The 15,368-nt window shown below is 32.2% G+C and overlaps 1 protein-coding gene across 1 annotated transcript in view; it reads right to left on the bottom strand.

Moving 5' to 3' along the window:
• Positions 1 to 807: 807 nt before the first annotated feature.
• LOC109096410 (spectrin beta chain, non-erythrocytic 5-like) overlaps positions 808 to 15,368 on the bottom strand; it is a 37,891-nt gene continuing 23,330 nt past the window's right edge. Inside the window, exons 11-15 of the mRNA XM_042737564.1 lie at positions 12,767 to 12,929; positions 4,228 to 4,319; positions 4,061 to 4,142; positions 2,609 to 2,758; positions 808 to 1,163 (exon numbers count right to left, since the gene is read on the bottom strand). Coding sequence (XP_042593498.1) covers positions 957 to 1,163; positions 2,609 to 2,758; positions 4,061 to 4,142; positions 4,228 to 4,319; positions 12,767 to 12,929 — 694 coding nt within the window. The 3' untranslated portion in view covers positions 808 to 956. The remainder of the gene's footprint in view (positions 1,164 to 2,608; positions 2,759 to 4,060; positions 4,143 to 4,227; positions 4,320 to 12,766; positions 12,930 to 15,368) is intronic.

The raw sequence follows: 15,368 nt of genomic DNA, 5'->3' as shown, positions 1-15,368 counted from the left end.
ACTGTCTGTTCTCTGCAATGCACAAATCACAAATACACTCATGAGGCAGAGCAGACTTTACTTTCTATCCCACACTGCATTATGAGATATAATATTACATGCAGTGTGACTGATTGTATACTGAACAATTTACAAACTGCATGCATTCAATAAAATTTTTTTATTTTGCATTTGAAATCAAATTTTGTGTAGAATATCTTATCTTTTGGCAGTCCAATGAAATAGTGAGTCAAAAAGATAAAAAATGCAAATATGTCCTAATACTAATTTTTTTCCCCTTTTTATGTTACTTTCATTTCATTTACTTGGCATTGTGTTATTTGTATTATATGTATTCAACTTAAGTAACGTAAGCACATTTTCCATCAAAAAATCCCTGTAATGCATCAACATTTCTTTTTTTTTTTTGCATTCCCAATTACATTTTCAAGACTGTAATAAAGCAAATATTAAATGCAACAAAACAAAAAATTGCAATATTTTTTATTTATATTTTATAATGTAATAAGCATAAATGAAATATGTAATTTAGACACTTTTTTACATACATTTTCTCCATGCAAAATACACTTTGCAGTGTCTGCTATTTACATACTATTTAACGGAATGCAAAATGCAATGATCAATATTTCAAACTGTAATTTGCTACATTTTTGTTACATAACCTTGTTACGTTACATGTATAATCCATCTTGTAAAGTAATACTGTTTTTGTATTTTTATTCCAGTTTTGTCGGTTTAATAAAAAATAAAAAAAAATTCATGATAGATAGCATTTCATGCTCATCACACTGGAAATGTATTCTCAGTGTTGCACGCACTGCATTATGGGATACAGTACTCCACAGTGTACTCTAGTTGTATACTGTACAGTTTGGCAAATGCAGTTGTGTGGGCATTTCTTGGCATAATAAATGGCATATTTTGCTCAGTATACATACTGCATACTATTTTCTTTAAACAACAGAAGGCATGCCCTTCCAAACATTCAGGGAAACACCAGATATATGTACCCTGCAGTTGAGCTCCTCTGAGACCTTCAGGACCAGACCGTTCCTCTCATGCCTTCTCTTCAGCTCGTCCCACAGAACCTCCAGCTGACTCAGAAACTCCTGGATCTTGATGCTGCCCGGATGCTGAGCCCTCACCAGACTGTAACCCTCCTGGATGGAAACAAGAGGTTTGTAGAGGTTGGTCGCATTAGATATAATGAAGGGAGACGTGAAAGACGGACATCGCGTTGTTTTCATGTGGATTACTGTATCAAAGAATATTTGTTTTTGGCAGAACTTGCTCATTTTAAAAGTAGACATGTCAAGCTTTCTATTGATATATCTCTCATGTCTCCATCTTGAGTATTCATGGAGTTACAGTTCATTTTAATGACGCATTTCTAAATTAAGATCACCGCAGACCAAGGCTGCAGACAGCGCACTCTGTTTGTTTTCTTTATTTTATAAGTGCACAAAGTTTTGTTGTTATCGCGTGTATACAAATAAAAAAAGAAGACCCTTTACAGATTCGTTTGATGTATTGCTTTCATCTGTACGATCAAAACTGACAGTGTAATTTAAGTACTTTTCGGTCTTATCATGAGAATTTGCCTCAAAATGCGTATATGCGTTAGCCGACTTCAGAGGGTTAACATTTTTACATAAAAAAAAAAAAAATGCAAATATAATTTACATTTGTTAATTAATTAATATTCATATTATTTTAAATGTCTGATTTCTAATTAACATTAATAATATTAAACTAAGTATAATTTTAGTAATTGTAGTTGTCATAATGGTAAAGTACTAATATAATTTTTTATTGAAAATGATGATGATATTAATTTGTATAATATTTATGAGTAAAATATAAATATGCATTTCATAGTATTGCTGTTTGAAATATATGTACAACCCCGATTCCAGAGAAGTTGGGACGCTTTGTAAAATGCAATTAAATCAAGAATCTGTGATTTGTTAATTCTCTTTAACCTTTATTTAATTGTACACAACTATATATAGCTATATATAATACATAAAAAGAAAACAGAATAGAATACTAAAAGAATAGAGAAGCTAGTGTTCAATTTTGTTGTTGTTGTTTTTAAGAAAACAAGCAGTTAGTAAATGAAGTCTAAAAGGGGCAAGTTTTTTTTTTTTTTTTTAAAGAATAGAAATAGATTGGAGAGTGTTTAAGTCAGAGGGTCAAATAAAGATGGAAGAGATGTGTTTTTAGACGATTCATGAAGATGGATTATTTGGTTTCATCAGCTCTGACGTAAAAACAACATGATATGCTGCCGGCCAATGTTCGCTATCTATTAATCCAAACATAAAACATTGTGTAAATGTAAAAACAACAAAAAAAAAACTTGAGGATTTCTTTTCTTAATAAAATATGGCATGCAGTAAGGAATCCTTGCAATACACTTCTACTTGTTGGAAAAAGTAAGCTTTTTTTTCTTTCTACAATATAACAACTTAAGTCATGTTTAATTTCCAAAAAGTGCATTACCAAAAGACAAAGGTTAGTGTATGATGAGGAATCCATGCACGCTTGTTGTGTAAAGCTAGTGAACATCCCAGCACTAACACACTCTGACAGCAGTGCTCACCTTCTTGACCAGCTCTATCCTGGCTCTGTTGGACAGGATATCCTGTTCCAGTGAGGCCTGACGCCTCTTGGCTGCTTCAAAACCGTTCGGTCCGGCCAAACTGCAGATCTGAGTGGCCATCGCAACGCTGTCTTTGAGCCAGGAGAGAGTCTGTGGAGAATACAAAGAGAACATGAACACAGCGGCTCTGTACAAAACACCTAGAGACTCCCCTACATAGACACCACTACACACCACAATAGTCAGACATTAGCATGTTGCTCAGCTAACAACACAACAGTCTAACTAACATAACAAAAAAAAAACACAAAAATCATAAAACACAGAAAAACAAGACAAATTTTCAAAAAAAAAAATAAGCTACATTTTCACTAGAACTATTTTAATCATACTTCAGTTATTGAGTGAATTCTAAGAATATTAATTATAAACTAAGTTTACTTAGTTTTAGTATATACTAATAATGACAATATTAAACTAAGTATAACTTTATAATAATAACAATTTGATAATGATATTTATTTTAATAATATTTGTCAGTATAATAAAATTTTATAATATTGCTAATTCAAATTATAATTAAATAATGTATAAATACATGTAAATTTATATACATATAATTTCAGAAAATAAAATTATTAAATGTATATTAAAAATATTATAAAATAATAATTACATTTATAATTTTATAATAAAAGCTAAAAAAATTAAATTTTGATTTCATGGGGACTTTAAATTAATGCGAAATTAATAAAAAATAATATTTTAAGTCTGATTTCTAATTAATAATAAACAAAGTAGAATTTCAATAGTTATTATTATTATTATTATTATTGATCACTACTAAATTATAATGTTTATAATGCTTATAAAATTTGATAATTACAGTAATTTTATAACATTTATCAGTATAACAAATCTAATTATATGTATATGTACATTATTATTATTATTATTATATAATGATAATTATTATTATTATTTTAAAAGTCTGATTAATAACTACTTGTATTAATTGTCACAAGCTGACCTACTATGCCTATTCTGCCTAAATGCTTTCTATACAGCTCACTGATTTTAGAACAGAACCGAGGTGTTACATTCAATGAAAAAACAGGAGACATTTCTAACAGGAAGAAATCCTTATTTAGAGCTGGCTGACCTCTGAACCACTGGCTGCTCGGCCCAGACTACGTTCAGAAGCTGCTGGCGGTGTTTTCAAGCCAGAACAATTCCTGGAAGTCACATACACTAGCAGATCCTCAAGCAATTAGCAAAGACCCATCGATCAACCTCTCATGAGTATATTCTGGAGGAATCCGAACTCTCAGCTGATCCGCAGTGAAGCGGGGAAGAGCACCCCTGTTCTGCTCTGACTGGACTCAGTGGGTCTTTTTCGCAGCATAAGCGATTGTGTAACTCTTGTGTAATGGTGAAGTAATAAATAGGCACCTTGTCTGCAGAAACGGTGAACTTCTGGAGTTGTGTGTGGAGCGGTGTGTGGCCGCTGGACTCGGGCCTCGGCGCGTTCCCGCTGTAAAGCCAAACACAGAACCTCTATTTAGCGTGCATCTTTAATTTGCATGTGTGCAAAATTTTTTCCGAAGTGAAAATGTCACCTTTCAGAGGCCGTGTGGAGTTTGAGGGCTGCCATCTCTCCTGCATCCCGGCTGTCTGAGGGCTTCCCGTAGCGCTCCGTGTCTCTCCCGGCCTGCGGAGGGAAACACAAGCTGCGTGTTCATCCAGCAGACAACGCCTACAACGGACCCTTGTGTGCTTGTTTAAAACACGGTGGTCCTCCGTGATACTGGTGAGGTTGGCTGGTAAGCCGGGTCTGAATATCAATCAGCGTGCGGACAGTGTGGATGTAATCCCAGAAAGAAAGCCAATTAATTTTTCTGGAAAGTTACAGTGAGCAGTGCTGTTAAACAGGCTCCAGCGTCACATGAGGAAGCCAACATGGGAAAATAATTATTCTGTATAATCGCCGTCATGTCTCGAGTAGAAGGTCACTGCTTTTTCATGCGCATTACATCAGCTATGAACAACATCTAATAATCATAACAATATACAGCACGCACAAGTATTGGGGAAAATAACCAACTTTTTTTTTTATAACTATTTTTATTGATGCTAGGTTATTAAATAAACAACATTTATATGTGTGTGTGTGTGTGTGTGTGTGTGTGTGTGTGTGTGTGTGTGTGTGTGTGTGTGTGTGTGTGTAATTCATATAAATGTATGTAAATAGAATTTATATTTAAGATTTCTAATTAATATTAATCATATTAAAAATAACTAATTAATAATAAATAATATTATTTATTCATATTAAATATGAATTATTGTTGATGGTATTCATTTTACAATTTATCAGTATAATATAATTAATGTTAAAGTATAGTTGATATGATGGTTTCCACAAAAATATGAAGTGGCTCAACTGTTTTCAACATTGATAATAATCAGAAATGTTTCTTGAGCAGCAAATCAGCATATTATCACGTGACACTGAAGAGTAATGATGCTGAAAATTCAACTTTGATAATAGGAATAAATTACATTTTATGATATATTCAAATAAAAAAACAAATGCAGCCTTGGCGAGTATCAGAGACATTTTAAAAGCATTAAAAAAAATCTTAAAGACCCCAAACTTCAATGCTATTTGTACTTATTTTAAGCAAAGGTTCACTTAAAACTAGTGCTGTCAAATGATTAATCATGATTAATCGCATCCAAAATAAAAGTTTTTGTTTGCATAATATATGTGTGTGATCTGTTTATATATGTATATATAAATACACACAGTATGTATATGTATTTTGAAAATATTTACATGTCTATATTTATATTCATATAATTTATATTATATACTATGCATTAATATATATATATATTAAATAAATATATATTATATAAAAGATAAATTTCAGAAAATCATCCTTTCTTTCCAAACCAATTTTGACAATAAAAGTGAATGAGGACAGAAGACAAAAAGCACAATTAAGAGATCTCAAAGATTTCCACAAATTAGAATTTGGCAACTTACAATAAATAATATTATATATGGGAGCTCAAACTGCAAAATCACGCAAAACTTCCACAGTGCTTTCTTTCACACGGACAAAACCGGTTTTCATGCACAGCACCCCATCGGCTCATTTCTGAGCTGGGCATTCTCTGATTATGAGCTCAGGATGAATGAGTCAGAGTTTGGGAGAGAGAAACGCATGATGCCTGGGAGAAAGAAAGAAACAGTCGCCTGAGAAAGTGCCATTTGGAGAGCGCAGCAAATTTACAAGGCCTAATAGCATTTATAAACACGCCACTCAAAGAGTGCAAGCCTGGAGTTTAATCGCACAGCGGCACGTTATCGGGCTATTCGCGAGCGTGAAGCGTCTGAGTAACAAGCGTGGTGTAATTACACACTCCGACGACTCTTCTCCACATGCCTGCTTCAAATCAATCCAGGCTTTCCTGCGTGATGAAAACTAAGGGACAGTGAATTATGTCACTGAGCGGCTCTTGAAGGGCTTCCTCTGTTAGTTCCCAGCGCTGATAGTAATTAGTGCCGTATTTCATCAGCTCTTCTGAGAGTCTTTCAGTGTAAAGTTGTGGAGCGATGTCAGCCAAACGCCCTCGTAGCACATATGAAGCATGTGGTTGAGCCATCTGGGAGCCATTAGACAGAAATACAGGCCTCTTCGTCATGTTTACCTCACGTCACTAAACAAGAAGTCTGGTTATACACAAACACACACACGATCATAACGTGTGAAAATACACAGGTTTAGACATGATTTAACTGAAACAAACAGCTTAAATTAATCTAGGTTAGTTGGTCGTCAGGTTTTGGGCACTTTATTTAACCAGCTAAACACCAACTTGACCAGACAGAGGGTCTAATTTAACCCTGTAAAGCCTGACATAAAATAATGATCAGAAAAAAACAATACATACACACACACACATATGGTTAAATATGGGCACTTTATTTATCCAGCTAGACACCAGCTTGACCAGATTAAGAGACTAACGTCACCCATTATTTCATGGCAGGCTTTACAGGGTTAAGATAGTCTCTCAATCTGGTCAAACTGGTGTTTAGTTGGTTAAATAAAGTGCCCAAAACCAAATGTATCAAATATGTGATACTTAACAAAAAACACTTTTTGTAGTATTTTTAAATTGTTATATTTATATATTATTAATATATTTATATAAGTGCTGTCAAACGATTAATCACGATTAATCGCATCCAAAATAAAAGTTTTTCTTTACATAATATATGTATGTGTACTGTGTTTATTTATTATGTGTATATATATATATATATATATATATCTAAACTAAATACACACACACATACAGTATATATTTTGAAAATATTGACATGTATATACATTGATATATTTATATTATTATATTTAATATTATATATAAATATATTTATTATATAAACATAACATTTTTCCTCAAAAAATACAATATATATTAGAAAAATAATACAAAAAAAAATCATGCTGAGTATCATATTTGATACATCAAGGTTAATGGCTCATATAATATGATATATGGGAGAATATGAAGTGAAAAACAACTCATGTTTATTCAGAGGCCCAAACTGAGCAAAAGTATACCATTTGGTTCAGATGCTTATATTTATATGGACAAAAAGTGACAAAATTCTAATAGCTTCTAACGTAAATCAATGAGACCTTTAAAACATGACAACAGATACTTACATAAAATTATAGAAATATCAGTTGTCACTCTGTATCTGCCGATAATATTTCTTAGTTAACATGAGATTTTAAATGCTTAGTTTGATGATCAACACATAGTATAATGCAATGCAATACAATCCACTGATGATTGAGAGATGAACAATAAACGTTCCTCAAAAAAAAAAGTCCAAACTATTAATCAGACGACAGAAGGCATGTAGTAGATTGTGTGTGACAGGTTTTCAGCAATCAAGTTGATCATTTAGCGGCCTTATAAATTAATTTATGAAATATAATACAGTAGATGTATATGGTTAGAGCAGCTTAGCTCCTTAGACTGGTTTAAGCGGTCATTTTCTGCATCAATGAACAGTTTTCTAAGGCTAAAAACACTACACTAGAGGTGCTATAATGAGTATTTGCACAAACGGCCTCATTTTCTCTTACAATCAACTGCAGTCATGGCAAAACAACAGTCTGAGGAGAACTGGAGTTGGAAGATGGCGAGCTTTTGGATCGGTGGTGCCGTCTGGCATCTTGTTAGTCCTGGGGATTCGTGTCTCCCAGTAAAAGTCTCCATAAAGCATAATGAGCACGGCTCTCATACACGATACACCCAGGTAACCTCTGCTACCAGCACTGACACAAGCGGCTATTGTTACAAACCTGCTTTAGCCCAGAACATCGCCAGCACTGTGCCAATCAAAACCAAGCCAGAAAACCATCTGATCAAAAGCTTATGTTGGGATCTAACAATTAAACCTAGTCCAAAAAAAAAATTAAAAAAATGGACGAAACAGTCCATGTTTTACTGGAAATTACTCTTGACTTTTGGCAGTAACAGTTTATGTATGAAATACTGCAGGTCTAGAAATACAACCAAAATTACTTTTTATACTCACCGAGGTGGCATGTATTTTTATATAAAAAAAAAAACCAGCAAAAACGGTAAAATTGTAAAACATTATTACAATTTAAAATAACTGTTTTCTATGTTACTATATTGTAATAAGGATGCACGATATTATCAGCCGATAATGGCTAAAAATGCAAATATCGCATTGGCCCAATATGAAAAAATATGCCAATATGTCTTGCCGATAAGAGGATTAACTCATACGTGCTCAGGGTGTGCTGGCGATTAGATCAAGTCAGCAGTGTGGTCATTCTTGAAGTGGACTTTTGGATCCCTGTATTTAATTTGAGAATGCACGTACTAGATGATGTGTTTGGTGTGTGATGAGAGTCAACAGTCACTAGCGCGTGCAGTAGCTGTAGCGGCAGCCTACCCCGGGTTCTAATGCCTGTCTGGAAAGCCGTTTTATTTACATGGAAGGGCGCTGTCAGTAACTTGTGTTTCTGAATGAATAAAGCAGTATCAATCTAATGAAATCATGAGTGTGTTTTGATTTAATGGTCAGAAGCTATAGCTTACACATGAATAAAAAAAGTCACAAACATGACACTTGTAAATTAAAGGGGTCATATGATGCGATTTCAATTTTTCCTTTCTCTTTAGAGAGTTACAAGCACTTGGTGCATAAAGAAGATCTGTGAAGTTGCAAAGACTAAAGTCTCAAATCCAAAGAGATATTCTTTATTAAAGTTAAGAGTCAACCACGCCCTCCTAAAATGGCTCGTTCTAACACGCCCCCACATGTCTACATCACTATGTGGGAAGATTTGCATAACACCGTGCAAATGTTCATTTAAAGAAAGAAGGCGTAACTTTTAATCTCTCTGTTGCTGCCGCTTCGATGTTGTGGAGTCGCTGTGTGTTTCGTTGTGAAAGTGAGACTACTTTGTTTGGTCTTCCAAAAGAGGACACGACTAGAAATCAGTGGTTAAGGTGTATTTCAACACTGTTCCAGAACAGTTCAACCCAAATATTCAGATGTGTGCAGCACATTATATTGAGGATGAGGACTGTTTCCTGAACCAGTAGCCTGCAATGCGTCTGTGGCACAAAAGGTGTTTCTATAAAGTTGGGCAGTTCAAACTTTGCAAGGACAGTCTGGCGCTTCTGACTCCCAGCCTGTAAGTACGTTTTTTTATATTTAAAGAATTTGCCACTGATGATTCAAGCGAGAGTTTTGAGCAGTGTAGAGTAGCGCTTGTTGTTTGTTGTTTCTCAGATCACAAATGCAGACATGGTTTTATGTTTACGTAGCGCGATACGCAACGCAATGCGTATAAAGATAGTATAAGTCATTATAATCAGTAATTATGTCCACACTGGATACAACAAATGCCTCGTTTGTAATGGGTTTTATCTCATCTAGTGATGTCCGGATCATGAATGCATCTTTCTATTTAACCGGATCTTCTTAGTGAAGCGGTTGAACCAGTTCACCAAATCGAACTGAATCGTTTGAAACGGTTCGTGTCTCCAGTACGCACTAATCCATTAAACATGCCTTACACTCCCTCAGACTTGAAATATACCAATATCCCGAGTTATTCAGTTACTCCTAACAGTATATTGACTGAACTGCTAAGCACGAGCAGAGCAGCTGGACTGAGTCTCATCGTGCTGGGAGACGGCATCACAGTGTTAAGGGCCATAACATTTCCGTCACATGCTTGAGGCATTCGGCCAATCACAACATGCTGGACAGCTGACCAATCAGAGCACACCTCGCTTTTCAGAACAATGAGCTTTGTAAAATTCGACGCGTTTCAGAAAGGTGGGGCATAGAGACGAAACAATAATGTACATTATATGGAAAATAATGTGTTTTTTGAACCTTAAACCACATAAACGTATTGCATTCTTTTCAGCAGCATCATATGACCCCTTTAAATAATTTTATATATGCAGATTTATTCACAAATGTGTAATATGTTTGTTGTTGTTTTTTAATGAATTATGAGTTCTAAAAGATTTTCAGAATTTTTACAACTCTTTTGCCTCAGACCATCTACAAATGTTAAATCTTAAAATAATATTTTAAGGTTACCACTGCATCTTTCTGAAAAAATGCGATTGATATATAGTTGATTTAGAATTATTTTCAAATCTTTCAATATACTGTCATCATAAAAGTACTTCATTATTTAATTCTAACAAATAAACTTGTTAAAAACTACCCAAAATTAAAAAAATATATATTTTTTTTATAATTTCTGCACAGAAGTGACTTGGCCAAAATGAGCTGAAAAATATCGGCATATCAGTTATCGGCAAAAATCCAATATTGTGCATCTCTAATTGTAAAATTTAATTCATTTATGTGATCAAAACTGTTTTCAGCATCATTACTCCAGTCTTCAGTGTCACATGATCCTTCAGAAATCATTCTAATATGCTGATTTGCTGCTCAATAAACATTTATTATTAATAATTTATTATTATGATGTTGAAAACATCATAATAATAAATATAATTTATTATTAATAAATAAAAGTAATAAATGCCACTTCATATTTTTGTGGAAACTGTGATACGTTTTTCAGAATGATACTTTAATATTAATTAGAAGTCAGACATATAATAATATTAGTATTTGAATTTAGTTTGCATTATTTAAAATATTTTATTTTCTTAAATTGTTTATATTAACTAATATATTTAATTTACTTTAACAATATTATAATTTATATTTATAACATACACTGACAAATATTATAAAAAAGTTAAAATAATGAATAATTCATATTTAATATTAATAATTTCAATTAGCTGTCTTCTGCTTCATATTTTTTGGAAACTGTGAAACGTTTTGTTTTTCATGATGATTTGATGAATAGAAAGTTCAGAAGAACAGCATTTATTTGAAATGGAAATCTTTGTAACATTATATATGTCTTTATGCTCACATTTGATCAATTTAATGCATATTTACTGAATAAAATTATGAATTTCCTTTCAAAAAAAAAAACACACTGGAAAAGGGAGGAACGGCATAATAATATCCAGAAACACATCCAAGATAATCATACTACACACAATGAAGCTCTTCTTCAGCGTTAATGGTCTGTAACATAATATAACAAATGGTTTATGCTGCTATGCTGTTTTAATCCAATGAGTGTTTTCCTCCATTTTCTGCAGGTACGTCCAAAAGATGTTATTACAGCCATAATGTCAGAGAGGATATGAAAACGTCTAGATTTGGGAGTTTTGAGAGAATGCTGTTTATCCTGGCGGCCAATTTTTGCCCTCGCAGCACAATACAGAATGGAAATGTCTAGATCTGTCCTGCCAGTGTCAATAACACCTCTGAAGGCTTTCCTGAATGCAGTGTCTCACAGACAACCAGGCTGTGTTAGATAGAGAGAATGTCATAAAATAAATGACAGAAACTGACTCATCTACATCTCATCCAAACCAACACACAGAGAAAGAGCTGCCTCACATTCTTCCCTCCTAACTAACTAGTGACTCGGTTAAATTAAAGCAGCAAAGTGCACCATCATCCATGGAGAGCAGCAACTGTATTTGACTTGTGTGGCCTAAAGTGAGGTCACTTACAGCGTCTGTTATGTAATTATGGCAAGTGCTGATCTTTTCAGCATTAAGCAGTAGAAACACTTAATGTTCGTTCACACGACTTACGTCAAGACGACAAAACAAGTGCTGTTATTGTTAGCTAAAAATAAAGCTATTCAAAATTGTTTTTGTTAACTGAAGTAATACTGAAATAAAATAAAAAAGCAAATATTAAAGAAATTTAGCACAACTGAAAATATAAAAAACCGCTAAAACACTTCTCAGTTACAAACATAATGCTAATAACTACTAATAATGAATAAATAATGAAAAACATTATTATATATTAAAAAAATACAGTAATAAAATGTACAATTATAAATAAATTATTTAAAATATTTATTTATTCGTTTAAAGTACATAAAATATATAATATAAAATATAAAAAAACTAAAATCAATAAAAATGCCAAAACCATAAAATTAAAACCTAAAATAAATTAAAATGTTAATATATAATATAAAATATAAAATTATAAACTGAAAATTTAAAAATAAAAGCTAGTTCAAAATATTAATAAATACTATAACAGTGTATAATTAATATTAAAATACCACTGCTAAAAACACAAGCAGCGACAATGGCTTTGACTTCCACATGTAAAATGCAATTTTACTATTTATTAATTTGCACAGAATATTTAAGTGTGTAGCTTTTTTTTTGGCTTAAACTGTGTAAAGTAAACAACTGCCGTATAACAACGAAGCAGACACCTTTTTTACATCCTAGTGATATCAATACATTTGCATGACATCAGCTTGATGCATCAATTCTCTGAATTGAATACTTTGGGAAACATGTAAAAAAAAGGCCTCTGGTGACATTTAAACATTTCCGTTCAGCATGAAAACCAAAAAGGACGACCAAAAGAAAAACAAGTGGTATGAGAGAGAGAACGAGAATATACGAAATAATTAAATAATGAAAGCTGCATACCGTAAACCCCTTCAGACGATTTTGTTCCTCTTTAACCTCCTTTCCCATAATCCTGTGTGGGTCTGTTCCCACGCTGCCGGGTGGCTCTTGGCTCGGGGTTACAGGGTCACTGCTGTCCCTGGTTAACGAGGGGTCGGAGGGGAGCGGAGCTGCCTTTTCATTCCTACAAACACAAACACTCAGCCATCAAATCAAGCTGCCAGCAGGACCCAAGACCAAGCCAAGAGCACAGAAGCTTCAGCACTGCCTCGAATTATGTTGACGCTGGATTCGCATTTGTTGTCACTCTACGGAGATTTAATACATCATGTCTTAAAATAAATATGCACATGGGAATAATCAGATTCCTCAGATTTAAAGCTTGAAATGCAAACTTTTGGAGGATAAAACACAAGCATACATACAATATAATATCATACAATTTGTGTATATATTATATGTACCATATACACACACTAGTTTTAATACATTTACATTTCCTTAAGAAATTATGTAAAGTGTAAACAAATGATAACAAAGCATAAAGAAATGTGAGGAAATGAAAACACCTCTAATAAGGAATAAAGAGAAGCATTTTATATATAAAATAATAATAATAATAATATTAATAATAATATATCTATAAATAAAAATGTTACATTAATACAATTATAATTATATATTATGCACACACTAGTTTACATTATTAATAAAATATATAATTATAAATAGTTAAATAAATTATATTTTAATTATATATTATTATTATTATTATATATAATGTATAATATACATAATACACTTATAATTTTTATTAATATAATTTTATATCATAACTATATATTATATTAACAATTATAATTTATTTAATATTATATATTAAATAAATTAACATTTCTATTAATAAATATAAAATTACATAAATTAAATTTCTATTCTATTCTATGCACCTTAGTTTGAGTCTACATTGCCTTAAGAAAATGTAAATGGTGTTTTGCTTTGCAAAGTTTACCACCTGGTGCTAATGCTACTAATAAGCAATAAAGAATAAGGAAAAGCATTGAAAACATTTATGAAAAAATAAATTAATTAATATGTAATACACCTAACATGCAATCTAAATAATCAAATCCAGGCTCAGGCTTACATTTTTACATTCTGGAACGCATGCAATGAGACTTGTGTCTTAATTAAAAAAATAAAAAATTAACAAACAAACAAATAAATAAATAAATCACTTTTAGAAACATAAAACTTGCATTATGTCCTGCGGGGTTACAACAAGTGATGCATGAGAAGTTAATCTCTTTTCTAAAAGTAACAGTAACAACTGACCTGACAATGATTTAAAGTGCAGACTAAGAGCAAGTGGATGTGAACAATGACACCATACAGTATCCGGCCTGACTTTATCCTGCTCATAAATCCAGTCATACATAATCCATAAATGCACAGGTGTTAAAGAAAACCAGAGCCAGCATTTGACAGGGCTCCAAATTCAAGACATTCACAAGATAGAATGCATAATTACATCCGGGACTGTCAGAAACGGCTAAAAAAATCCACATATTAACAGAATCTGTTTTTATATTATGACTTCTAAATAGAGAAACTCTTTATTAACTTCCCCCAGAAACGTCCCACTCGGCTGTGAACTTTTACTGCATTCACAGAACAGAACGAGCTGCTTGTGTATTATTTTACCATTAGTAACTTTTGCCATGAATTCATCTTGATTAAACATCTGCTTTGCCCAAATAAACTGTTATGCATTTAATATAAGGAATAAATTCCTCTAATTATAAACATGAACACACTTCATCCTCAACCGAAGGCATCAGGAGGAGATGGCAAGCTTTTTGCAGTAAGCACACTATTTATTATGACTTACTGGGCTCAGAAACAGGAATCGCAGACTTTTAAATCTCAAATGATGATGAAATCAATACAGACGCCTTAGATGATGGTGCAGTAAAGCACAAAATAAGCTCACACTTGGATTTAGTTACCACATTGCAACACACAAACAAACAAACAAACAAACAAATGAGAGTTTAAGCACCATTTACAACAAAATATCATATTAAATGACTTGTTTTGGCGTTTAGTGTTTCAATATGTCATCCTGATCAGGAGAAAAAATTCTGATTGTTTATTGGTGTGTATAATACCTGAATGTTCATAGATGTATTTAATAATTTATAATACTTAGAATAATTACAATTCCTTAATATAAAATATATATATAGTGTAATAATTATATTACATAAAACTAATTTTATTTCAAAATGCTTATATAAATGTAATAATATTATAATTTGTATTAACTCATTAATAATTATTTGAATAATGACATTTATATGATTTAATTTTTTTTTTAAATAATTAAAAATTATTATAAATATTATTCATCCCCTTGGAATTATAAGGTTCTATTAAATAAATTGAGTTATTCACATATTCTTATTCTGTGACAACTAATTTACATTATGTGATAGATTTTTGTTTATGTTTGACAACATTTTACTACTTATAAAAAAAAAAAAATCTATCTACACATACGAATTCAAATGGAAAACAAAAAATAAGCAAAATAAATAAAAAAAAACCACTAATAATGCAG

Source organism: Cyprinus carpio, chromosome B13 (assembly GCF_018340385.1).
Source record: "Cyprinus carpio isolate SPL01 chromosome B13, ASM1834038v1, whole genome shotgun sequence".
Lineage (NCBI taxonomy): Eukaryota > Metazoa > Chordata > Actinopteri > Cypriniformes > Cyprinidae > Cyprinus > Cyprinus carpio.
This window is presented reverse-complemented; position numbering and strand designations above follow the sequence as displayed.